General features: G+C 48.8%; 2 protein-coding genes across 2 annotated transcripts; one reads left to right on the top strand and one right to left on the bottom strand.

The window, feature by feature from the left end:
• Positions 1 to 1,126: 1,126 nt before the first annotated feature.
• tprn (taperin) lies at positions 1,127 to 20,088 on the top strand. The gene is made up of 4 exons (XM_030084700.1): positions 1,127 to 3,452; positions 18,267 to 18,462; positions 19,378 to 19,502; positions 19,801 to 20,088. Exons 1-4 carry the CDS (start codon positions 1,272 to 1,274, stop codon positions 19,861 to 19,863), a joined length of 2,565 nt encoding a protein of 854 aa, XP_029940560.1. The 5' UTR covers positions 1,127 to 1,271; the 3' UTR covers positions 19,864 to 20,088.
• A 2,489-nt stretch (positions 20,089 to 22,577) lies between these two features.
• ssna1 (Sjogren syndrome nuclear autoantigen 1) lies at positions 22,578 to 26,384 on the bottom strand. Its single transcript, XM_030084758.1, has 3 exons — positions 26,085 to 26,384; positions 23,304 to 23,503; positions 22,578 to 23,050 (listed from the first exon to the last, which is right to left on the bottom strand). Exons 1-3 carry the CDS (start codon positions 26,134 to 26,136, stop codon positions 22,958 to 22,960), a joined length of 345 nt encoding a protein of 114 aa, XP_029940618.1. The 5' UTR covers positions 26,137 to 26,384; the 3' UTR covers positions 22,578 to 22,957.
• Positions 26,385 to 26,631: the final 247 nt, after the last annotated feature.

Here is a 26,631-nt window from a genome sequence, read left to right as displayed (position 1 = left end):
TGTCCTGCAAACTGCAATGTTTTCTAGTATAGTCCTACATTTTTATTCTGTAATTCATTTATGCTGATGTATGCTGCTGGTTCAGAGAAACAAATATCATCTTCATTTGTAACCTTCAAGTATGAAAATGACAGATAAAGAAGTTGAACCTTGAACTTTCAGGAGGAAAAAAGTTGGGAAAATGTATTAAGACCTGGTGTATAATAAAATAAATGAATAAATGGGAAATTTATCTGTGAAACATGCAGTAGGATTTCTTTTCTTTTAAAGTTGTGTTTCTCTGGCTGTATGCAAGAGACTATCATATGTATTTTCAAAGTTATTAAAATAAATTCTTGGTTTGTTCTGTAATGCTTTTTTTTATTTTGAAAATAATCACTTGAGAAGATTTAAGAAAAAATAAAAGGGAATCTGCGAACATAAAACGTGTGAGAAAAAACTCAATAAAACAACTGAATATCATCAGGTGAAACAAAAAATAACATGTGAAACGTTTGGATGGATAGCTTTAAATCACATGTTCCTCTGTCACTCCTTCTGCTTAGCTCTTCTTAATTATGGCTCATGATAAATATTTGAAGAGGTGCAGTAATCTCTTGTAGTAGCCGAGAATAGGCCTCTAAGTGCTGATTCATGTGCATCTCCTCATGTGTTTACTGTATCCGGATTATCGACAGGTGGCATCACCAGCAAGTAATCACCAGCACGCCTCATACACCATCATGCCTGAAGCAAGGCAAACCTTTATCATCCATTGGATGTAATTATGTAGCACTGAAAAACGTAAATATTGATTACTGATGTCTTCACATTAATCAAATACATGGTACACCTGCTAAGAGTAGAAGCCGTAAATTCGAGTTGCATTTGAACGCAACATATTTGATTGATAGGCGCGTCTCGCCCGGTCAACAATAGAAACGGGAGTGGTTTGCGTCAATGTGCGTAGGGCACCATAAACAAAGGGGGCGTGTCCGTCTGCAGCAGGAGCCAATCAGAGGGCAAGTGGGCTGGCCATAGCCGCTGTGTCTGCAGCGGAGGGGCGGAGCCGCGTTCAGGGGCGGTGGGGAGAAACGGAGGCAGGCGGTGTGCAGGCAGAGGAGAGCAGGGAGAGAGAGCCGGGGGTGAGTGAGCGGAGAGCGGCGCTGCAGGTACACACGGAGCCGGACACGAGCCTTCCACAGCCGCACCGGACCGGACCGGACCGCGGCAGACACCGCCTCCGAGCCTTCCTCTTCCCCCTCCGTATTGCTTCCCAGTGACCCTCCGCGATGTCGGGCGGAGGAGAGGTTCGCGTCCTCCGCCAAGAGCCCGGACAAGAGAGTCCGAGGATGCCGGCCTGGAAGCGAGAAATCCTGGAGAGGAGGAGGGCGAAGGGCGGTGTGTCTGGAGGAGCCGGGGCACCGGAGACCAGCTCCGGCGCTGCGAACCCGCAGCCGCGGCTGAACGGGGAGGCAGCGGGGAATGTGAACGGCAGCGGCGGCGGCGGCGGCGGCGGACCCAAGAGAGACAGCGGAGCGAGCGGCGGGTCCGGGCGGAACTACACCATCACCACGGCCAGTCAACACTTCAGCAACAACAAAGAGACGCGGTCGGAGACGGACGGCCAGAGGACGACGCCGAGACACGAGAGCCTGGTGCTGCAGGAGAGCCTGGGGCCGCTGGAGGAGAACCCCTTCATCAAGCTGGAGAAGGAGTGGAGGAGGCGGCAGGACCGGGACAACGCCGCCCGCCCGGTGCAGCACATCCTGGAGCTGTACGGCAGCGTGCCCGGCATACGGACTATCCGAGCGGATAACATTATCATCATCGAGTCGGACCCGGATTTCTTCCAGGAAGACGGAGGGGCGAGGACGGGCTCGAAATGGCAGCAGAACGGCGTGAGCAGCTACAGCTCGCTGAACGACCTCCTGGACCGGAGAGGGAGTGCTGTTACCGAGATAAGAGCCAAGGAAGTGGTCATTTATGACACCACGTTAAGCAAGAGCGAGGAGAACCTGAGCACCCTGGGCCGCCCCGACCCCCAAGACCCCTATGAAACGGGAGAGGGTCAAGGCAGGGTCAGCCGGATCCTGCAGAAGTTTGACAGCAACTACGGGAAGCTGCAGAAGAAGTCCCACAGCACGGAGAACCTGCTGGACCTGGACTGTAGTGCCAGCAGCAGGCCGAGACTCTGGCCCAAGCCACAGCCAGATCTGGTGCCAAAGCCCAGGCCGAGCCCCTCGGTCAGCGGCCCGGGCAGCAGCCAGCCATCGTCACCCGTCTTCCAGAGTCCCCGGTCTTCCAAACCAAAGCCACACCCCACTGTCCCGGAGCCGGGCAGCCCCCAGCGCTCCCCCGCCACCCCACAGTCCGTGTCTTCCTTCCGTCAGCGGTTTGAGGACAGCGGGTCCCAAGGCGTGGCGGTCGCCCCCAGGGACGAGTCAGACAGGGGGCCAAGCAAGCTCACCAGGGAGAGAGACTGGGAGGGTTCTGAGGTGCCCCCTAAACCCAAGGTGCCATGCTCCCCGGAGACCCGGCGTGCCCGTGCCGAGCCCCCCTCCAGTCCCATCTCGTCCAAGGTGGCGCACTCCTCTCCCCAGTTTGAGATCCGTCCTTCCCCAAAGCCGGATCTGAATCAGATTCCAGACGGGGACGCCCAGGCTCGGGCTCTGGCCAACCTGCGCCTGCAGTCCCGGAACTCTTTCACGGTGATCCCCAAGCGGCGTCTCGCCGCCGCGTCATCTGTAGCAAGCAGTCCTGTACCACCTGGTCCGGTGAAGTCCTCCCCCTCTCACAGGGTGGCAGAGGGGGCCAAGTCCGGCGTGCCAATTTCCCACACCGCCACTGTCACTCCAGCGTCATCCAAAAGGAAAGAGACGGTGCAGGAGGTGGAGAGAGTGTCGAGGGAGTCCAAGCGGGAGTCGTCTCCAACCGTTGCCACAAATCTCACTCCTCGTCTGCCCTCTACCCCTGTATCCCCCACAGCAGCTCCCCCCTCTCTACCTGTCCTGACTTCACCCCCGGCGTCTCCTGCTGTCCCATCCTCACCCGTCTTCACCCCGACTCCCTCAGACTCTGCTGCGCCTCCCTCTGCCCCGTCCGCCCCCTCCTCAGCTCCGGGGCAACCTCCCGCCGAACAGCTGCCGGTGACAAACATCGACGACATCGAGGTGGAGGCCACACAGAGGGTCCCCGCTCCCAGTCCCATGGTGCAGAGGAAGAAGGCCAACACCTTCACAGTGGTGCCTAAACGCAGGGCGGAGTCCGACGGGCTGCCGGCCTCCCCCGAGCCCCCACAGGAGCCTTCGGGCGAGGCTCCGCCGGGGTCCACGCCTCCTCAGGCGCCCTACGCTCAGCTGGGCACCCTGCTGAAGAAGCGCTACCCTGCCGTGGAGGAGATCGAGGTCATCGGAGGGTACCTTTCTCTGGAGAAGTCCTGCCTCACCAAGACAGGCTCCACGGGGAAGAAGGTGAGAGCAAAAACAATCACTGACCTGATTTTACAACTTGTGCTCAGATTTTAGCAGAAGGAATTTATGCAAAATGTTTGCCTTCAGCTCTTTGGAATGTTTTATATGACTGAGTATTTGTGAAAGCATGCATTATTTACTTGTGGCCTCACTTTTGCTGATGTGGATGTCTTGATGTATCGAGTCGGACTAAAACACGTTTGTCATATAGATTTTAGATATTTAAACTTAAAAAAAATCAGATTTTTGGTGACAGATGAAAGGTTGACAGGTCACCATGCCCAGATTTTCAAAGTTTAATAATGATTAATAGCAAAATTCTGGCAAATTTGACCATTTCTGCCTCCAAGAACTCTGTAAATTACATACTTGCCTCACTTGATTTTTTAAAAATTGTCTCCACGCTATGGAGCATCATTGTTTTGAATACATGTTGCACCCTAACGAAGACGTACAACTGAGCCTTTATGTATGCTCATATATTGACATGCACTCAGTTTTCATAATTGTGCTGTTCCCTCACATATTTTTCAAGTTAAAAACATCCATCGGAGATATTTCAACCAAAGCAAAGGGCGCCGCATCATCCCATATTCTCAGATATCCATTGATTTTCAAATTAAATCTTCAGTGTCAAACTTAGCTGAAACCTCCATCTTTTTCCCAGGGCACATCCTCCATCAGCCATTAAAAGCAGTAATGTTGCTTTTTTTTACACAACCCTCCTGCCCAGCACGTGCCAAATGTTTCTGGCGGGCTGATCCGAGTTTGCTCTGATCTTAAGTGGGGCAGTGAGGCGTCAACACGGGAGCGTCTCCTGTTTTTGTTTCTCCGAGCAGCTCCACGCACCTGCCACACTTCACTGTTCTCCAACCTGGCTGTACTCACCCGGTTGTACTCGCTGCCCGTGTGTGGTGTGTTCGTGTTGCTCTAAATCCCTTTCCGTCGCATCTCTCGACCTGCCGCATGCCTCTGGTGCCTAAGTGGATTAGAAGCATGTGTTTACACACCGACTTGGAGCTGCACGCGGCGCTTTTCCCCCCCCTCCTCTTTCCTAGCTGTGAAGTGCTTGCCCACAAAAGCGAGTTATTCGTCGCTGAGCTCATTATTGGGTTAGGTGGAGGTGGCCCTCCGAGCTTATTGGCGGAAAGATCCCATCAAGGCTGTATTGGGTTCCTCAGGAATTTGGCTTGTGGATTCAGGCCAGTTCTGACCCGCCTCTCTTCTAGTAGAGAGGGAAAACTATATTTTCCAAATGGACCACATTGATTTTATTTTTTTTAAAGAATCAATGTTTTCTTTGAAATGTTTATAATTTGCTGGGTTTGGTGGAGCTTTTCGTGGGCCAGTTTTGCTTTGTTTATGCTTGACACTCCTGGAGGAAACCATAAGCCGAACTCAAGCTGGTATCGCTCAATAAATCAGAGTACATGACCTGGTTTCGATAAGCTACCAATTCCGCTCTGCATGAGGCAAGTTCTGGGACTGAACTGCAAGTCCTGATCAGGAATTGTGATAAAGTGATGTTAATAGACGCTCTCGTGCCGATTAATCACTAGTCTGACTCTGTCCTCTTGGGACAAACGTTACGTTCAGATTTTTAGCTCAGCATGCTAACACAGTGAAGACTGGGGAAGGTGTCCTCTTTAAGATAGGATACATATTCTGAATAAGGGCACTCTTCAGTGTTTGGGATTGTGAATTCAGTTGTGACATTTGTTGCGTTTTATCACGTTTCTCAGATTTTTGTGCCTCTAATTTCTTCAAAGTATAAAATTTGAAGAAAGACACTCCATTAGCACAGTCCAGTGCAGTAGGGCTCCCTCTGATGAGCCTTATTGAGTCAGTCCTTTCTGATATGTACGTTGTTAATATAAAGATACATTTGCAATGTATTTCAGATTGTAAAAGAAATCATGGCCATCATCAAAATCAAAGCAAAGCAGTTGTGTTTCCTGCCTGGTAATTCCTTTATTCAGTCCATAATTGCAGTCTGACCTCACTCAGACATCAGTCGAGAGCACAATACCCTCGTCTGCTCTTACATGAGCCGCATTACAGGTTCTCCTGATTCATTCTGCGCTCCGTTTTCCCCTCCCTGGCCCTAAATCATAATTAAATGATAGCGGAGGGGTGTGTTTTGGGCACGGCTGCTATCTTAATCACCGATCCGCTGCTTGCCTGGTGAGGGTCTTTGCTGCACGCCGCTCCTGTTTCATGTGTATTAGGGATTAATTAAATATCAGCCGAATGTTGCTAATTAATTTTTGCGAGGTGCTGCGGGCTGCGTTGGAGCCCGGCATGCCGGGCTTTATTTTTCAGCGCGTCGGCGTTTGTGCTGCACTGAGGGGGGGAGGGGGGAGGGGGGAGGGGCTGGGGGTGGGCTCCAGCCCTCTAATGTGACACATTAGTGTTATTGACATGTCGTTGGGTTTAGATGTAGCAGTTACATGTGGCAGGAGTCCAGCTATCTCATCCCTCATGGTTCCTCTCATCTGACCACACACACACACGCACACACACACACACACACAAAATGCACAATGTGTTCGGTTACATCACAACCAAAAAAAACTGTCTGCTCTCCAAAGCGCCACATCGCCTCCAATTCAGATTGTGTTGAGGCTGGCGGCGGTTCAATCCAGGCCCGCGGCGTAGCTTCTCAGACTCCCGCTTCCTTGACCCGGCACGCTGTAATCCTCTGCTCTCCCGAGCAAATCCAGGCACCTCGACCCGCAGGCCAAGAGCCGCACTCACAATCTCATCACATGATTTTTACGGTCTCGTCTCGTTCGGCCGTTTCCTTAACAGGAAGGCCACGAGGAAATATTAAACATTTACCCACATGGGTTGGTTATCAGTAGTAGTGACAATGTCACATTTCTGTTTCTCCTAAAAACTCTTAAAAATTTACTCAACAGTGAGTTTACTGTGTGAAGTACCTCCATAGCACCACTTTCACACTTTTCAGTAAATAACCTGGACTTGAGACTGTTGTCTACGACCAGTTTCCTTAACCACAGTTAGTTGGAGCTGTGTTGTAATCACAGTGTTTGGGAAGCTGGGAATGATGACCATGGTGTCAAATTACTGGCACCTGATGCTCCTGCTTGCTTCCCTTTGTGTCGTTGAAATTTCCTGTGCTATTAAATGGGAACAAGAAAGTACTGCAGGTAATCCCAGTCTCTGATGGGGTTTTTAGTTGCAAGACCCTGAAACAACCGGATGCACATAAGATAATGAATCCGGTGTCAAATTACAGGTACTTACTAATCATAAGGAAGTCGGCTTTCAGGTAATAGATGAGGATTCGCTTTGGTAAAAATGGTGTGTGACGTCCCTTTTAATCACAGAACAGTGAGCCAGTATTGTAATGTCAAGATGATGGGGCTGGTGTCAAATTACAGCCACCAAAACCTGCCGCATCAGTAGCATGTAGTCATTGATTGGCAGATTCAGCATGATTGACAGTCACAAGAAAAGCAGTATTACAGTTTATCACGATGTTTGATGTTGGTTTTAATCTCAAAACTCAGTTTATCAGATGCCAATAGGATATTGAGCCTGGTGTGAAATTACAGGTGCTTGATGTTGCTGCTCATAGCTCCTTTGAATAAACTCTGTTGTGGTTGTTTGAGAAAGGGTTATTCTAGTTAATCACAGTAATGTCATGTCTTCTGAGATCACATGACCCTGAGGAGATTTACTGACCATTGTAGAGCCTGGAGTCAAATAACCGGTTCTCGATGCCATAGAGGTGATCTGAATAGCTGCCATCGATTATAGCAGTCTCAGCAGTATTTCCGCTCTGACTTTGCTTCATGTTGAAATCTGTTAGCGTCTCCGTAGCTGGATTTCGCCTTCTTTTCCCTTTAGTTCAGTGAGAATGCAGCGAAGTGGCATTTAAGTGAACTTCTGCGGCTTTTCCCCTGATAATGATGACCGTACGGAGCGTGCAGGTTTGGTCGTGCAGCCTTGTTCCTGTTGCGTAGATCACTTCCGACGGCCCATCCTGGCATTTGTGCCCCAGTGGCTCAAACAAACCAAACACTTTCTTCCTTTTGTTGTCTGGCCAGCTCCTCCCGGTCATCATCAAGGCCCTGATTTCTTTTCCTTTTTTCTTCTTCTTTTCTCTCTTGGGCAGGGCTGTGCAGGCAATTACAAAAGCACAGAGGCTCGGTCTGGCCTGTGTAATTTGGGTGGAATTTTTTTTTTGTTCTTCGCTGCTTCTGTATGAGAGCAGCCTTTTGAACGGCCTCGGCGTCCTAGTCGGGGGATTTTTTTTTTTTTTTTTTTTTTATGAGAAGCTAGGCTGGAAAAGAATGTTCCATATGCACGTCACCAGTGGAGATGATGAAGTCTTCCTCTTGCTTTCTTTCCGTCGTCGTTCTTTCGCTGCACACCCCCATTATTGCGAGGTCCTTTCAGGACCTCTAAAGATGCTGGTGGACCACATCCAGCTCTCCTTTCTCTCTCCCTCCCCTCCCTACCCACAGTGCACCGCTTTATTCCTGTGCGGTGGTGGTTAATAGGGCCCGTCCCCTCGCTCCCAGCTTCCTGTGATCTCCTCTCTATTGGGGAAGGAACGGTGGAGGAGCTATGTAGGTCAAGTGCAGCTTCTTGTACCACATCACTTCCACATTAGCATAAAATTGACTCTTCTTTTTTTGTGTGTGTGTGTGTCTGTGTGTGTGTGAGACACAGGCCAGAATTGACTCAGTTTCCATCAGCACTTTGATTGGATTGGGAACTCCTGGCTTAGCTAACGCAGGCAAAATTGGCAGATTTTTCTCTCTCTCTCTCTCCCATTTTTTTCTATCCCTGTGGTAAACGCAGCAGCTCCCTGTAAAGCAGAGATGCGGCTGGAAAGCATTCAGGACGCCGGGGGAAGGAGTGGTCTGTTTTTAAAGCCGCTGCTCCCTGACTGGTCATTATGGGAAAAGGAAGACGGGCCCATGTGTTTGTCAGCACAGCATCCAGAGAGAGCGAGGCAGAGGAAGAGATTTTCTGTTGCACCCCGCCTTTCTTTCTTTCCCCCCACAGGTCACGGTTTCTGTGCACTCGCAGGGGAAACACATTGCCGGGATTTAAATAGCTCGACAGAACGCTCATAATCACACATAAATATGCTAACGGTCGTGTTTAAAGAGGAGGTTGGAGTGCTTGTTATTGAAAGGAATTCATATAAATGCCTCTTATTGTAACGAAAGCTGGATTACAGTTTAGGTTGGTTTCCTCTCGGATGGAAACGAGCTCACGATTGGACGGACAGATTTTGCCTGCTTTGGTTTGCCGTAAAGTTTCAAGTGGATTCTGGCGGATCTGGTCTGTGGACCACGGCAGCTGCAGAGCTAGTTACAAATCTAGTATTTTCTTAAAAAGCTATTTGTGGTGTAACACTATTCATCTAACCACATCCATACATTTTATTGGACCAAGCTTCAGTTTTATAACACTTGAGATCGTGATATCCCCAAGAACTTTTGTGTGACTTTTCAGAACTTTCTAAGATCTTGCAATAACATGGACATGGTCTGGTCTTTTCCTTTTTTTTAATTCTCTTTTCCTTCTTTTTGGATTGCATGAACTCCTGATGGCAACAAAACCAGTCAAATATTGCAAATAATGTAATGACATTTTGTTGAAATGCACCGTCCTGTGGAAAAAAGGCAGTATTCCACTCCTCTATGTAGCAGCAGTTAGCATATTTCTGTCATTTTGAATGGTATCATAAAATGTTTGAAAACGCATGGAGCCATTTTTCAAAAAGTTGCATTGTCAGTGTCTCTGAGTGCGGTTCTCATGTAAACAGACGCCCAAAATAAAACAAAACATTTGTGTTTTCGCTTAGACCGACACTTTTAGAGCCCTTTTTACCCAACAATGTTTGATTCCAGCACTCCACAATCCTTTGATCGCTTCCTGAAAGGGTTTAGTAGAGTCTGTGCATCAATATCTGGAAGAGTGCTTAGTTGGTGGTTAACACCGAGCATGAAGCTACTTTACAACGATCCATCTGGAGCAAACGATGTGTTTTTAATTTCCCAGTTGCTTCAGTATGAAGCCCTCTGGTTGACTTCAGTAGAACAGAGCTGGTCGTTTCGTGCCCTTGTGTTTGTGATTCAGCGGGTGTGTCAATGGAAACAGTGGGCCGATCCTCAATCATAAACGCATTCCGCATTCCTTATCTTTTATTGATAGAACTCGAGATTCCTCTGATCGGAAACTCATTCTTTCTTCCTGAACTTAAACCCCAACAGCTCCAGTATCAGAAAGCAGAGCAGATCAGCCTGTAGAAATGAATGTTATTTACAACACGTACCGCAGTGCATTGGCTACAAATCATTATATTTGACAGCTTAGACAAAGGTGTAGTCAGCAGCTTCAGAACTCTGATTCTACAAAGTAAGTAGTAAAACATGTAGTTTAAATTCAGCGGAGTGATTCCTGCATGCTGTGGAACAGCTTTCTTCAGTTCTGTGAAATATAAATATAACTTATAGTTTCAATTTTGTTTGAACGTGACAATAAACGCCGGGCTTTTCCCCAACGCCACAGGAAGTGGGTCGGGTCGCACAAATGTGACTCAGAACGCGCCCAGCCGGCTCTAACGTTGTACTTTTTATGACGCTGGCGGAGATCACCTCCACACTCAAGACCTACATGGAGAAAGTTAGTAGCGGTGGCACGGAGCGACAGATAGATGGACGAGTGACGGCCCTGCTGCCTGACCACGCGCTTGTGCTTTTAATTGTTAGAATCAGACTTTAAAATTACAGTTTATTTCATTATTGGACAAGTTAGTGCTTCCAAAACGGTGCCTGAAATCCAGGCTCTCCTACTTGTAGTTAAATGTCAGGCCGGCGGGGTTAAAAACCCCGCTGAACCTCCAGGGCTGAGGCTCGGCGTAACACAGGAAGGCCGATGAAAGGGCACACTCCTACATTTACATTGTGCGCCTGCTCTACAGGTGTGAAAGTCCATTGTGTTTAATTATTTACATTACCCCCCCCCATCTCCTCCCTCAGACTTCCTGACAACTCGCCACTGCGACCCGCCCCCTGACTTTTTCTTTTTTTCCCTCCTTCTTTCTTCAAGCCACGTGTCTTTTGAAATAAAAGCCAGACACCCGGTGTGCCGACGGCTTCGCTCCTGCATGGAGGATGCAGATGCAGGAGGGAAAGCATGTGGCTCCTGTAGACAGTTAACTCTCAACACTTTGTTTTGACAAATTCAGACAAAGCTAGACTGTTGTATTTAACCACTAACGACTAACTGCGTCTGTATCTGAGAAGCCGACGTGAACAAACGACAGAGAAAAACATAAATGTTAAAGCTGCGATCTTTAAACAAACGGCTATGGGATTCAAAAGGCTTGAAGTTTCCGGATTTAGACGCCGAAATTTTTAAGCTGCAGGCGTCAAAAACACGGAGATTTACACCAAAAAACATCAGGTTTCTAAAAGATTTAAAAAAAAAAAGACCTGGAGTTCGACAGCAAAGCTGTAAAACAGACCACTGAACTTAAAAGGTTTTTTTTTTTTTTTTAAATGCTGAGGTAAATAGACAAAAGTAATCATTGAAAACCACAAAAAAATAAAAATCAAATTGATTTTTTTTGTTGTTTTCAAAAATCGATTTATTTTTCCATATTAGTTTAACAGTAATATACCTAAATAACTTGTTTATGACAGGGCTTTTTGTATTGTATTGAGAAATAAAACTATACTACCGCCTGTAATGTACTGTATTTTGAGAAGACATGGGAATGGGTTTTAACAGAGCTCCATTTTTTTCATGCTATTGTTTTTGATTCTTTTACACACAGTCGAAGCTTTTGAAAAGAAAGTTCAAAGGTAAAAAAAAAAAACAATAGACTCAGATGTAATGTGTGCATTTTTTGGGGAAATATGGGTCCTGACATAGTTAGTAGACTAAAAGACTTTTTCACATGGTCTGTCAAATCGTCTGAATCAAAACATTTGAGTTGCAGATTCCTTTGAACATTGAAATAAAGTGTGACATTAACCGTTGCAGTTAATGGGAAAATGATGCGTTTTTACATGAAATGCTGTGTAAACGGGGTTTATCGTCTGAAGTAATGCAGGAATGGCTTTCATGGAAGTGGATCTGCTGCTTTCTGACTCCTGTTTTTGGATTTACCTGGCTGCCTGTTTTCATCCCGTCGTCGTGATATTTTGGGAATGTAAACCGATTTGCTATTGCAGGCCTGCTTCTTTCTGTGAGGTATTTCGAGGTTAAATCCAGAGTTTTTACTCTTTGCAGCAGATAGAACTCAGACATCCAGCTCTACAGGACAGGTCTGCACCGTAGACTGCGACGTTGTGATGAACTGGACGCTTTGACCTGTTGGGTATCTGCGTTTGGAACATCGAAGGAGCTTACTGACTGCGCGCAATAGTGTCTGTCCTCCTCAACTGAATCTCTCAGTCTTTTTCTTCACTCGTCATTTGCAGAACTTAAACTTTTTTCGACATAATTCCAAAAGAAACTTCTAAATGGCTGTTGCTCTGCTTGTTCTGCTTTTATTATTGATATGACAAACGCTTGTTTCTTCTGAGGCTTACCCACACACACACACACGCGTGCGCGCGCGCACACACACACACACAGCTGTGCTTCAGTGCTGCATAGACACACACACACTCGCACACCTTGCAGGGTTTCCCACACCACCCCGAGGCACATGTGCAGCCCTGCGAAGTGTGTGTAATTAGAATTCCGGCGAAGCCGCCACGATCGTCGTCATGTTTAATTCAGGGTGCGTTTGTGTGTATCTTTAGCTGCCGGAAACCAGCAGACGAGGCGGACGGAGGCTTTGTCAAAGTTTATAAACAGAAAGCGGAGTGGGCGAGCGAGAGTGAGAGACAGGGCGAAGTAAAGGCCACCGGCTTGTGCTATCTGCCTCTGGATGGTGCCGCTTGGTTCCCGTTATCTCGATCGCTGGAAGGCGAAATCTCCCCATGTGGCTAAATGACGGCTTTCGGCTCCGTGTCCTCGATTACCGTCCCAAAACACAGGCGGCGGCGTGGCGTGCGGCGCTCTCACTGCCACATGTAAATGTCATTCAAATGCACCTCTCACATGACTGTTTTCATGCTAAATCTGTTTCCTTGTTCTGCTGTGTGTCTCTACAACTTCACGCCTCCTCCTCCTCCTCCTCCACGCACCCGTCACATATCCATGGCGCCTGTCGCCGGGGCAACGCCAGCCGTGGCCATTCTATCCTGTCATTAGGATTTCCGCGCGCGCTCCCGCCGCCCGTGTTTTCTCCCGTCCTCTGTAATTGGTGACGGCGCTCCGACGTGACGTCGGAAGACATTTGTTCTGTAATCAGCCGGAGCCGAATCCGTGTTTCGGTGGGCGGAGGACCAAACGACACGGCGTCTTCATGCTTTAGGCAACGCCGCCGGTGGGTTTCATGAAGCAGGCCTGTCATTTCCCGGGCGATATCTTCCTGCTTTGAGATTAATTCTTACAAATAAATTAATTGCATAACTTTTGTTAATCAGCTTTTTCACACATAAACAAGAGCGGAACAAGTGCTTGCTGTGACTGTGATAACAGCGTTTCAGAAATCTTACGCTTTCCTCCGTTTCCATGGAGACAGAGTCGGAGCGTTTTCAAAAAGTTGTGTTTTTGCATGAATTAATGAGACACATTTTGGAATTTAGAAAATCTGGGAATCCCCCCCTCACTGGTTGGGTTGTGCTTCAAAATATTGGATGACAGAAGCGAGTTTGGCAAATGACGGGCCAGAGAGAGGCGGCTTGGAGCCGTTCTCATGGACAATCTGAGTGAGATCTCCGGGGACAAAAAGGCTGGGAAACACTGAACCAGATACATTTCCTCCAATCAGCATCCAGTGTGTGGCGTCCTGCACCATCCTTTGTCCCAGACACACCCATCCACCCTGCCATTCACCTCAGAGTCCAGGAGTGAGCCGTCAAAAGGTCCCGAACGCTCCCACAATGACGGCACATGCACGTGTGTGCGTGTGTGCGTGTGTGCGTGTGTGCGTGTGTGTGTGTGTGTGTGTGCAAGGTGGGGATTGCTGATAGGTTTCGATCTCCACCCTTCCCGTGCGGCCCTCCATTTAAAACGAGCTCAGTTCTGCTCCCAGTCGGGGCCTCTTTCTCCGGCTCCTCCTCTCTGAGCTGGAGGTGTGACGGCTCACTGATACCAGGAGATTCTCCCGTCCCGTTTTCTTATCAGTCAGATAATCCCGCGGCGATTACAACGGGCACGCTCGCCAACGCCGGGCCACAGCGGACGTACTATTAGAGTGACTCACGGCAGCGGAGGAGAGGTTTCATGCCGGGCATCGTCCTCTGCCCGAGCTGCGAGCGCCAGGCAGACACCCACATGCGTCACGGCGTTTCCACAGCTCGCTTTAACAGTGTTGTCATGCTTAATCACCCACAGTTGTAGCACTTGAAGCGCTTCCATATGAAAACAGCGTTTTACTGGACCGTCTGGGTCAGAATCCCTGCGTGCCGGAACTTCTTTTTATCATTACTGTTGGAAATCTGAAAATTACTCATAATTTCTACTTATTGTAAATGAAATGACTCATACCAGGTGGGCTCAGGAGTCACATTATTTTCACATTACCGCCTCAGCTTCTTTTAAAAACCTTAGAAAGAAATCCTTCACGGCTTTCCCAGAATCATACCGTGTTAAACTTCCATTTAATTCCTGCAGTCGATCAAGGTTGTTCAATGGAGCGGTGAGGATTTTTAATCAAGGACGCACTAAGAAGTGAATTGAGGGAGCGGTGATTGCATTGTGGTGTAATTGTACCTTTGTGCCTGACGTATAATGATGCACAACATGCCCTTCTCTGTTACACTGTCCTAATCTGGCGGCTCAGCGGCCGGGTACACAGCATGCTTTGTTTGCGTACGCGCAGGCTTTTGTCATCCCTCTCCTCAGGTGCTAATGCCGCTGCGGCTGAACTCCTCAGCCGGTTCTAATATTATCCACCTGCCGGGGGATTAGCTCTAATCGGGCACCTGGTCGGTCTGCCGCTAAGCAGCATCCCTTTAAGTGGACTTGAACGTGCCGCGGACTTGATTTACGTGTTTACTCGGGCCGGAGCGGCGGGACGCCTCGCTCGGCCTCAGGTGCACGGTCGAGTGTCGCCGCCTTGGCAGACGCGGAGGTCGGCGTGAGGAGACTCAAACACAGAGCGGCGCCGCCGCTCGCCCGCTCAGCTGGAGCCGCTCGTCAACAAAACCAGGACACGCCATGCCGGGTGGCCCGGAAAGACATTCCTGGCACGCTGCCCATCTCGCCCATTGGCCAAGACCCATTCATAAAGACATAATCTCATCCACCAGCTCTCCTCCTCCGCCTCCTTCATGTCTTCCTTTGTCCGTCTTCACTCTTCGTCTGTTCCTGAAAAATATTGGCTCCTCAGCAGTTTTTTTGGGGTTTTTTTTCCTTAAGGCAAACCTACCATATGAACGAAAAAGAGAAAGACATTCGTATCTTTCATACTCTACGCCAAAACTAAGAAAACTTTGAAGTTTCAGGGTTATTTAGGCCATGTTTTACCGGTCCGGCCCTCTCCAGATCAGATTGGACTGTTTGTGGCTTCTGAACTGAGCCGCTGGTCTAAATGCTGCCTCAGCAGGTGGAGCATCATGTTTCCACGCCTGCTCTGCATGGTGAGGCGTTTTTTTGGGGGAAAAAAAACAGAATCTCTGTAGAGAATTGAGAAGTTAACAGTGGAGACAGAGGGCGAGTGTTGCGTTCACGCCGACCTTGCCTCAAGATAATCTGTCCCATAACTCAATTCGTCTGACCTGAAAACGCCAACCGTGGATCCACTTTCCAGAAGATGCTCCTTTGTGTCTTTCTTTATGCCAGCAGAGTTCTTCCTAACCTTTAACCTAAACTTAGACATCTCATTTCTGGAGGGTTTCCACAATCGTGTTAATAAGGTGTCCCTGTACAATAATTACAAGATGAGGCTGCAACACATGCATGCGCTCGTATTGCTATAAACAGAGAGTCTTTGATTCGTCCTGGACAAAGCCGGCCTAATAAGTCAGTTGTTGGTGTCCTGGCGTCGCTGCAGCGTCCCGCGGTGAACAAGAAGGCCGGCGGGCCTGAAGCGGGCCCCAGTTGGCTCGTCCCACAGCCCGGGGACACAAGACCGATCGCTTCTGCCTCCGCGATGCCGGCGTTTTATCAGAGACGGCTTCAGCCGCGATCACGATGAAGTGGGTGTTTTCGGTGTTTTCTCTGCGTTTCTCTGAATGACGGGGAGCGTCGCAGTCTCACCTAACAGGGAGTCTCATGTGAGACGAGGAAAAGTGAAAGACGGTGAAAGAGGAAGCGAGCCCAGCGGCCAGCTTGATTTATTGATGGGACTGGCTTTTGGCATCCAGAGACTTCCTCTAAGACAGGATGTCTGTTTAGCAGGGAAACACAGGCTTGGGTTTTTTTTTTTTTTTTGCTTGCAGTGTAAGATTCTACACAGGAACTAAAGAAAGCAGTTTGAGGGGCTAAAAATAGGCGACGTCTGGGAGAGAGATGCTAACATTGTGTCTGTGTATATACACACGGCACTGCCCTGTGTGAATTGTGCTGCCTGTACAGATGTGCAAAAATGGTTTCTTCTGCTCAATAGGAGGAAACAGCAGCTGAAAAATACATGCCCAGGTAAATATCCGATCTCTCTGCAGCATCTGTTAATGGGAGCAGTGATCTCGCACTGTTTTCATTTCACTGGCTCTAAAACAGAAGCAATTGTAAGCTTTCCGATGTTAAATACCTCCAGAATAATCCTGGGGATGCATTCAGGTCAGCATTACTGTGGAAGTCAGTGCAGTTTCCCACAAGACTTTGGTGGGTGGGCTTTGTTTGAACGGCCCTGCTGCCTTGTCTCACTCTGCAGAAGTGTAATATGTTTGTAAATAAAATTAGTCCAAGTAAAAAATATCCCATGCAGGACAACGTTTAGTGAAGATGCATGGTTTTTTATATCCGGAATGTGAGCGGAGGGCTGATCTGAGGATGTCGTGAGGAAGTCCGGGGAAACTCCACTGGAGGAACAAAGTTTCGACTGTGATCTGCGTTTTCTTTCGATTCAATCGGCCTTCTGTATGGATCTTTTGGTTCAATGGTTAAAAATTCCAGTAAGAATACAGAACGAACTGAATCGGAGTGCTGTCATTTTTGGAGGTTTGAAGAGCATTTTTCTGGAATAAATCTTCGTCCAGAATCTGTATCTTTTGATATTTGACATGACCGTACAACTTTTAGTGCCAGACACGACTACATCGTATTCTATAAAAACTCAACTAAAGTGTGGTGTTTCAGGCTCAGCCGAAAGGCTGTTGACCTGTCTGGAATCTATAAACACTTGACAATGTTTAGTCATCACTTCAGAGCCCAGTAGATGAACTCCAAGTTTACAGTATGGGATGGCAGAGCTGGCAGTGAATCTAGTGGATGAATGTTTTCTGCATTCACTCATCGGATCGTCGTTAACCCTGCAGCGCTTGTGGATTCCTGGAGGATGTGGGAACGTGGAGGAACGCAGGTGAAGCGGGAGCTCGGAGCGCAGCGGCCTGGTTGAAGCGGAGGCGCCGTGGCCGGGTGGCGGCCTTGTGATGCAGATTAGAGCAGATTTAGATCCCCGGCCACGGCGTGGATGGAGCCAGGTACAACACGTTAAGAGCAGTCAGCTGACTGCCTCGGGGGACAGACGTGGACAAACCGACCGGGTTTATACGAGCCGACGTTGATTTATCGGTTGATCTCCCTGGCAACTCGAAAGAAAAAACATAAAACCTCCTGTGGACCGCCTGCATGTGGCCAGAACACATGAACAGTGACTTATTATAAACTGTTTGTGGTCTTTCTGTTAACTTACAGCCTGATGTGCATATGAGAGCTCAAAGGCAGAGTTTGTTTTATAGGAAGCGAAACTGAATTTCTGTGCAGTGGAAAGTCAGAGAGGAGCCACATCGAGCGGCTGGATGGTTTCTCTATAAACTGACAGACGCTTGGTGAAATCATGTTGATTTTCTGTCCATCTTCTCATTTGTCCAGGAAGGAATCGCCTCAGGGAAAGTTGTTTTCTTATCTTGGAAAACATAGTGAGAGAGTTGCGCCAATGGCCGTTTGGTTCTGCCATTTTTTGGTCCAGTTCTGTCGTAACTCTCTCACTATAGGGCTGTAGCCCGAACCAATGTGGCGCCTGAGGGCAGATTTTCTATCCGGATTTACAAACACTTAGAAATTAAATGAAATAGCATGAACATGAACCTTTTCGGTGACCCCTGAAGGCCGCAGCGACCTTTGGATTTGCCTATATTGATGGATCTGACGTGATCCATAAACCTTTGAATGTATGGGAGTAACCCACCTCAGCCTGCCGGTCGTATTGGATCTGTCCCACCCCCCTGTTCGCAGACCGAAAAGCCCCGTCGATCAGTGGCGAGCAAAGAGGCCTCCGCTCCGCCTCAGTTCCAGTGCAGACGGCGTCTGGCTCTCTGCGAGAATCGCCAATTAAAAGCCCTGCTGAATAAGTCATGAAGCGGCCGCTCGACGTCGGGAATGGACCGCCGTTAGCGCTGCATCAGCAGATGACTCCGGCTCGTGATGGCGTTCGATTTAATCGGCGCGCCGACGAGGATGTAATAACTGCTCATAAAACGCTGTCCGCTTGAAGGACCGGGCTCCGTTTGGTTGGAGCTTGATGTGCGGATTTTTCCTGGAGCATTTGGTTTGTGGTTTTAGTGCAGTAATCAAATTTTTTTTTCTGTCACCCTCCAGCTGAAGATCTCCTTCAACGAGTCCAGCCTGCAGAGTACGTACGAGTACCCGTCCGAGAGCAGCGTGTGGGACAGCGGGGAGGAGGACGAGGACGACAAGCGGGACGGGAAGCCGGCGGACGAGCAGCCCAGCATGGTGGGACGCATCCACATCCCCAGGCCCAGCTTCACCGTCTCGCCCACGCACACGGGCAACGGTGAGACGCAACACACTCCGCCGGCAACACACCACCGTCAAGGTGCGCTGGTTCCTCTAGACGCGTTCACGGAGATTCCCAGGGAGCATCTTGATATTCAACTAGACGAATGGTTTTAGCTGTATTGACTATTTTTCTGTTTCTGAGGGAGGAAAACAAAGCTGCACGAACCACTTTCACCATTTTAGTTTGACAGTTTTTTCCTGTATTGCTTCATTTCTTTGAGTAATATCAGTTCGGGTTAGGCCTCGCCCTCACTTCAGTGAGAAATACTAATGAAATAATACTAAAAATAAATATTTATTTTGATTCCGTATTGTAAGACCTTCACAGAGCCAAAGAGCCGCAGGTTGCAGACCCCTGCTTCAGGTTGACTTGACTGTTTATTCGTGATCTCCCGATAACCTTTAGCATTAATGTCAAAAGTCGGAGAACAAAGGCTGCAGAAACATGAAGTCGTGTGTATGTGTGTGTGTGTGTGTGTGTGTGTGTGTGTGTGTGTCCTGTGGCTGTACCGTGCGTGTATTTGTTGACTGATGGAGGGGGAGTGCTGGCTGGTTTTTGTTGTGTATTGTGTCTGCTGGCTCCATAAAGAGAAGCGCGGCCTTTTGAAGTCCGTCTCGGGCTGAGTCACCGAGGTGTGCAGACGTTCGAGAGCTCGGCTCCGCTTCCTCTTCTGCGACCGTCTGCGGTTTGAGCCCGGCGAGATGTGAACGACTGGAGGACCGAGCTGAGAAACGATGGCGATTGCGGCTCTGACTGCCTGACGGTTTCAGCTCAGCGGCCTCATTGGTGTGGAGAAGGCGTGAGCAGGGAGGGAGCAGAGGAGCAGGGCGACAGAGACCTCTAGTGGCCAGACCTGGAACTACGGCGGAGTGCAGGCTCGACGCTGACCCGTCTCTGCTGCGTCCGCAGATCTGTCCAACTACATTCCCAAGCACTCGGTGGACTTCAGCACCTGGCAGGAGCTGAAACGGGACGAGAGCGCCCTCCAGGAAGAAACCACGGCACAGCAGGCGCAGCTGACCGAGGAGGTGATGGTGAGAGAAACACACTGGGCGAGCATCGACACACAGACTGATCAAACACCGGTAAATGTTCCTAATCTACTGAATTTGTGCGACAAACAGGTTCTCTGTATCGTAAAACTCAGAATTCGTTTGAAATATGAAAGGAAAGTGTGATTACTCTCTAAAATTCAATGCGGCTAATCCGAAAAAGTAGTTAAGGGGAAGCAAGAAAAAGAGCACTGTGATTTTGAAGAGTGTGTGTGTGTGTGTGTGTGTGTTTGAATCGTATTTGCACGCCTCCTTGACGTTTGCTCGGCTTCCTCCCCAGCTCACGCCGGCAGACAGCTCCTCGCTCTCCGACTACAGCAGCGAGCCCGCCCTTTACTTCTGACGGTCCAATCAGCCGCCTCCTCCAGAGAAGCACACCGCCCCGACGGGCCCGGCCTCCCGGCTCTCTTCGTTTTTCGGGGCCGATTTCCTGCCACGGTACCACTGCAGCCTTCCCTTCTCTCTCTCTCTCTCTCTCTGTTCCTCCCTGAAGAAGAAGCAGCTGGTCTGTCTCGCCGCCACTCCGCTGTCTGGACAGCCGACACGTCTTCACCACGTCCTCGCCCCGGCAGATTCTTTCCTTTTTTTTTTAACTCTCTTTTTGTACGTGAAAGAGCGGCGAACGCGAGGAAAAGGGAACGTGGCGGTTCGGCCGCCGGTCAGTGTTAGCACGGACACTCGAGGACTTCCTCCAGAGGAGCTGGGGAAAACTCCTCACCGCAGATTCAAAACACACAATGAAAGGGTGCCACAAATGTTTCTCCTCTTGTTTTTGTCGTCCGTCGTCGTTCTTGTTTTTTATGTGGCATGTTTTGATATCAGCTCCGTCGGTCCTCTCTATCAAGCTTCCGTATGCCTTTTTTTTTTTTTTTTCTACGTTCTCTGGCAAACTATGCTGTATCCAAGCTGCTGGACGACCGGCGAGGAGGGAACATATGCACCCCCAGAGGGGGGAGGGGAGGGGAGGGTCCTGTCAGTCAGTAGCAACTCTGTTTAAAAAGCTTGAAAGAAGTGACCTTGGCCAATAACGTCTGTAACGTCCATACTGCTGGTGAGGAAAGGAAGCGTCCCGCTCTAGAATGTCTGTATATCCTCTGTGGAGAAACTTCTCGTGTATTTATTCCTGCTTAAAGTTTTGCATGTTTGAAAACCTGCTCATGTACAAAAAAAAAAAAAAAAGAAAGAAAAACGACACTTCTTTGCTTTGTCGTATAAACGTTCTGCTTGATGTGGGAGGAAGCAGAACGGTTTGTTTCTGTATTGTTTTTTGGTTTTTTTTTTTTTCCCAGTCGGACCTCGCATACTTTGACATTCCGGTCCATTGAAGACGACCGTCGCTGCCCGATCCGTCTCAGAAGCCTCTCTTGTTCAGCGGATGCTGCAGATTCAGGCCCCGGGGCCCGGCTGGTCGGCGGAGCCTCGTCATGCAGCGCTAACCGAAACCAAGAAACGGTTTTACATAAGCTAACGGTTAGAAAAGCCACATGAAGCTCTGCCGTTCGGTACGTCATGACCACGGAGTTCGCCGGGCCAAAGGCCGCTCTGCCAGCTAGCACAGCGTAAAACACCAGCCCTGGCATCAGAAACAGGCCAGACAAATGGAGTTATGCATTCTGCACTCAGTCAGACCTCGACCTTACGGGGTAAGAAACATGTTGGCATTATAATCTTCAAACCGTTTACATTGATTTACCTTGCGTTGACAGAAAGCAGCATTTAGCATCGAACAACTGAGAGGTCTCAGCGGATCTGGGTAGTGATTTTTACCGTGGCGACGACGATTATGATCATCTGTGAGAACGAATGCCAGATTTTTGTGTGTCAGAAATTGTCTTTTTTTTTCCCATTCTGATTTTTTTTTTTTATATCTTTTTTTTTTTTTTTAAGTCATCATGCCAACTGATTGAAGTGTTGCTGTAACGGCCTCACACACACGCTCCTTCCGTCCGGGATCGACGCCCCTTCGGCCAGTATTGCTGTACAGTTTACACCCGTGTTTTCAGAGGGTCCGTCTCCTGCACCCCCCCGTCCCTCCGTCCTCTTCTGTTCTCATCCAATCAGATGAACTTTCTTCAGTCTTTTTACTGTACGGAGACCGTTTGATAAATCTTTTGTATCGTCTTTGATGTTAAATGTCTTTTTTGCACTGTCATGCTTAGAAGCTTTGTTTTGCACCTCATGAGTTAGAAGAAGAAGAAAAAAACGAGGCGACAGAGGAAACGTGCACTTAAAGAACAAGACGCCTAGATGAAGAGCTTGATTTTAAAAGGTCTGTCAGGGTGATTTTTTTTTTTTTTCTTTTTAACTTAAACTGGAGGTACAGACTGCATTTTGAAAACAAACTCTTCACTCCATGATGAATGCACTGCCGATGATTGCCATGTCCACGTTTTAGATTTTTTTGGGTTTTTTTTTTTTTAAACTTCTATGCCACAGCCTTGCATCAAAACTCTTACAAGTGTCGGCCTTGTCACTGTGACCACTGACAGCAAACTGAAAACTCCTTTTAGCAACAGTGTTGGCACGATTTAGCACCTCTGCTACAGGTAACCTGAGCTTGACGGCTGATTTCCACAACTTCAACCTGTTTTCTACAGTTTGAATGTATTTTCTTAGAGGTGCTGTACAGATCAGTTAGCAACGACGCTCAGCAGAGGACGAGTTTGGCTGTGAAATGCCAAAAACTGAAGATGTATATACATACAAGACCTATACATGCAAGTTTGGTAAAAGATTTCCTTATATGGACATCTACTCCAGCCACAATCATGTGAGGCTGGTGTCAAATTACCAGCACGAGAAGCGTACAAATTTGACCAGATGCTTTTTCCAATTGCACGTCTTTGGTTGGAAACCGAGTCTTTTCTCAAGACTTTCAATAGCTACGTAACGCAGCCAGAGAGGCTGGTGTCAAATTACAAGCAGTCAGAGTTGCCCTGTGGAAGACAGACTGAAACCTGTGGGTGGATCAGACCGTTTCCAGTTGGTAGCCGAGGAGCTAACGCACGCCAACCCCTGACTCCTTCCCGCTGTGGGGGCGTGGCCACCGGTCACATGACTTGACCCGCCGGCCTCTCGACGCGCGGACGTCAGAGGTGTGACGCGGAGAAGACGTCCTCCGTCCGCTCACACTGTAGCAAATCTGTGGTAGAAGCTCCATCTTTTTTTTTTTTTTTTTGTTTCTCCCCTCGTCTGTAAATCTACATCGCAGATGTGCTTACTGTAAAGTTATCGTTGATCCGAGCAAGTAAAAAAAAAAAGAAAGTGATGTCATACTTGTAAAAATAAAAGCTCAATAAATAGAAAAATTTGAAGGAAAGTGGCTGCTGTGTTGACAGGAATCTATTTATTGAAATATATTACAATTTGAGGTCTGTGGCTGTGCGACCTGCTCCTTCCTGGGGAGGTCAGGGGTCACGGGAGGGGGAGGGGGTGGGTCAGTGCTCCTTCCTGCGAGGCTCCGTGGCTTTGCTGAGGTTTCCCGCCTCCTGCTTCAGGACGCTGAGCAGCGACTGCGAGCTCTCCAGGATCTGCGGGATGAGAAGGGAGTCGTGTTGTTTCTAATCAGAGCGGCTCAGGAGGGCCTGTTTGTGTTCGAGTGGGACGAACCACAGACATTTACAGGAGGAGGAAAATCATCCTCGCAGGAAACTTTGCAACATTTTTAGGGATTATTTAACAGGAATTCATAATAAAACAGACATAAATACAGTTTAAAACTACATATTCCAGCTCATACGTTTGAAGAGCTGACTGTAAAGCCCCGGCTCAGTGGACCCCCACCTTGGTGTAGGCCGCCTCGGTCTCGGCGATGGTCCGGTCGAAGGTGGCTCGGGCCGCCTGCCTCTGCGACAGGCTCTCGCTCACCCTCCTCAGCTTCTCCGACAGGACATGGATGTCGTGCTCCAGGCGCTCCTTCTCCTCCTCCTCCTGCTTGATCTGCCGGTTCAGCTCATCCCTCTTGGAGCACAGGTCCTCGATGCCTGAGCGGGGAGATTTCACTCGTTTACACCACAGTGCGAGTTATCAGCACATTAAAGAAACGTTTGGTCACGGGGATTATTATGACCGCCGTGGGGCGTAAAGCGCAAATCCACAGATTCAAACACTTGTTGAAGTGTTCAATGTCCACCGCTTCTGCAAACCATGAAGGACAAACAGCAGAGCTGGTTCGAGAAGGAGAAGGACATGACTGCCAGGAGAGATGAGCTCCCCTGCAGGACGGCTCAACAGCCCACAAAGAAGAGGAGGTGCCGGCCGGCCAGGCTCCTCACCTGCTCTGGCAGCAAGTGAGCAGCAGCTCCAGTCCAGCTTCCCTTCAGTCTCGAAACTGCAGCATCATTTTCAAAAACTTTAAAAATGTGATATTAGTCCTGTATTTGGTTCATGCGGAATTTCACACGGTCGGGGGACGGTGCCTCTGGATTGGCAGACCGGGGTGGTGGTCCCCCTGTTTAAAAAGGGGGACCGGAGGGTGTGCTCCAACTATAGGGGGATCACACTCCTCAGCCTCCCCGGGAAAGTCTATTCCAGGGTACTGGAGAGGAGGATCCGACCGATAGTCGAACCTCGGATCCAGGAGGAACAATGCGGTTTTCGTCCTGGTCGTGGAACAGTGGACCAGCTCTATACCCTCCATAGGGTGCTCGAGGGTTCGTGGGAGTTTGCCCAACCAGTCCACATGTGTTTTGTGGATTTGGAGAAGGCATTCGACCGCGTCCCTCGTGGTGTCTTGTGGGGGGTGCTCCGGGAATACGGAGTCCGGGGCCCCTTGTTAAGGGCCGTCCGGTCTTTGTATGACCGGAGTAGGAGTCTGGTCCGCATTGCCGGCAGTAAGTCGGACCTGTTCCCGGTGCATGTTGGACTCCGGCAGGGCTGCCCTTTGTCACCGGTTTTGTTCATCATTTTTATGGACAGAATTTCTAGGTGCAGCCAGGGGCCGGAGGGGGTCCGGTTCGGGGACCACAGGATTTCATCTCTGCTTTTTGCAGATGATGTTGTCCTGTTGGCTTCATCGAACCAGGACCTACAGCATGCACTGGGGCGGTTCGCAGCCGAGTGTGAAGCGACAGGAATGAGGATCAGCACCTCCAAATCCGAGGCCATGGTCCTCGACCGGAACAAGGTGGCTTGCCCTCTCCAGGTAGGTGGAGAGACCCTAGCCCAGGTGGAGGAGTTTAAGTATCTTGGGGTCTTGTTCACGAGTGGGGGACGGATGGAGCGTGAGATTGACAGGCGGATCGGTGCAGCGTCTGCAGTGATGCAGTCGTTGTATCGGTCCGTTGTGGTGAAGAGGGAGCTGAGCCGAAAGGCGAAGCTCTCGATTTACCGGTCAATCTACGTTCCCACCCTCACCTATGGTCATGAACTTTGGGTCATGACCGAAAGGACAAGATCCCGGATACAAGCGGCCGAAATGAGCTTCCTCCGTAGGGTGGCTGGGCGCTCCCTTAGAGATAGGGTGAGGAGCTCAGTCACCAGGGAGGAGCTCAGAGTAGAGCCGCTTCTCCTCCACATCGAGAGGGGCCAGCTGAGGTGGCTCGGGCATCTGTTCAGGATGCCTCCTGGACGCCTCCCTGGGGAGGTTTTCCGGGCATGTCCCACCGGGAGGAGACCCCGGGGAAGACCCAGGACACGCTGGAGAGACTATGTCTCTCGGCTGGCCTGGGAACGCCTTGGGATCCTCCCGGAAGAGCTGGAGGAAGTGTCTGGGGACAGGGAAGTCTGGGCATCCCTGCTGAGACTGCTGCCCCCGCGACCCGGCCCCGGATAAGCGGCTGAAGATGGATGGATGGATGGATGGAATTTCACACATGCAGGGCAGTGAAACAGATCAGTGATCTGAACAAGAAGTCATCAGAAGTTACTGTTTCACAAATAATGACAAGCTTTTTTGTAGAAAAAAAAAATCTGTTTGTGGAAATTTGTAGTCTAGTGTGCTGAGCACAGTTTACCATCACTTGATTGATACCTCCAACTTTAATACACTTGGGGTGAAGTAAAAATACTCAGGCATCTGCCTGTTTGAAATGTTCCTGCATGTAGCCTTTGTAAAATATTATTAGTCCCAAAATAAGCCACTAAACATTTAAGCTGAGTATATTAGGTGGAAAGCATCCTCCAATAGATCATGTCACCCTGTCATGTTATTTGAAACATGATCTCAACTTTTTTAACTCAGGGTTACTCATCAAACCTGCTTAAGAGTCAACGAAAGTTACAGATGCTGCTGGAACTTTGTAAATTCCCTCATTATGGTACAAATAAAGGAATAATTATCCATCTATGTTTAGACTGCTTGCCGGTGCCAGATAACACACGGTTAACATTAGATTGCAGTGCAGTGGTCTGCAGAGGGTTAAAAGTCTCTTCCAGCTGATCGACAACATAATCTGTGCAGGTTAATCAGATTGTGAGGTGCAGGAGCTCACTGAATGAGTGAAAACCTGACCTGGATCGATCTTAGTGCTAATTTCAAACACAAAACCAATCTAAACAACGATGAAATGTTACCATTAAAGCGACAGAACAGAAGAAAACATAGTTTAAAGCTGGTTTACTTACACTTGACAAGTTCATTGTTGTAGGTCTGCAAGGCGGCCGCTTGTTGGGTCATGATGCTTCAAGCCTATTAAACACGATTATCCTGTCTCTCTCGGTTCCGGGAGTCGCTTTTTGTCCGCACGGCAGTTTTCGGGAGTCGGTATTTGTCCACACAGCAGTTTGAAGAGTCGGTATTTGTCCACGCAGCTGACTGAAGGAAAGCTGGAGACTTTAATTTAAGAGCTGCCGGGCTCCTTCATGGCTTCCGGTTTCCCGGTCAACTGGAGAAGTGACGTTGTCACTGTCGACCAATCAGAGCGCAGGCCATCTTCTTCGCGTTATTTATTCGGATTCTCTTTAATTTGTACTTGGGCTCCCCCTGGCGGTGATTAGTATGTACTACAAAGATGCATCAAAACGACAATACGGTGCGGGGCTTTCGAACACATTTTAGTTAATTTTCCAAACAACCCAGTTTCATCTTGAGTGGGCGAACTGGTAGAATAGTAACATAATGACTTTAACTTTTAGACTTGTTTATATATATATATATATATATATATATATA

Source organism: Salarias fasciatus (assembly GCF_902148845.1).
Source record: "Salarias fasciatus chromosome 7 unlocalized genomic scaffold, fSalaFa1.1 super_scaffold_4, whole genome shotgun sequence".
NCBI classification, from domain to species: Eukaryota; Metazoa; Chordata; class Actinopteri; order Blenniiformes; family Blenniidae; genus Salarias; species Salarias fasciatus.
Note: the sequence above shows the minus strand (reverse complement) of the source record. Positions and strands in the feature narration are given on the sequence as shown.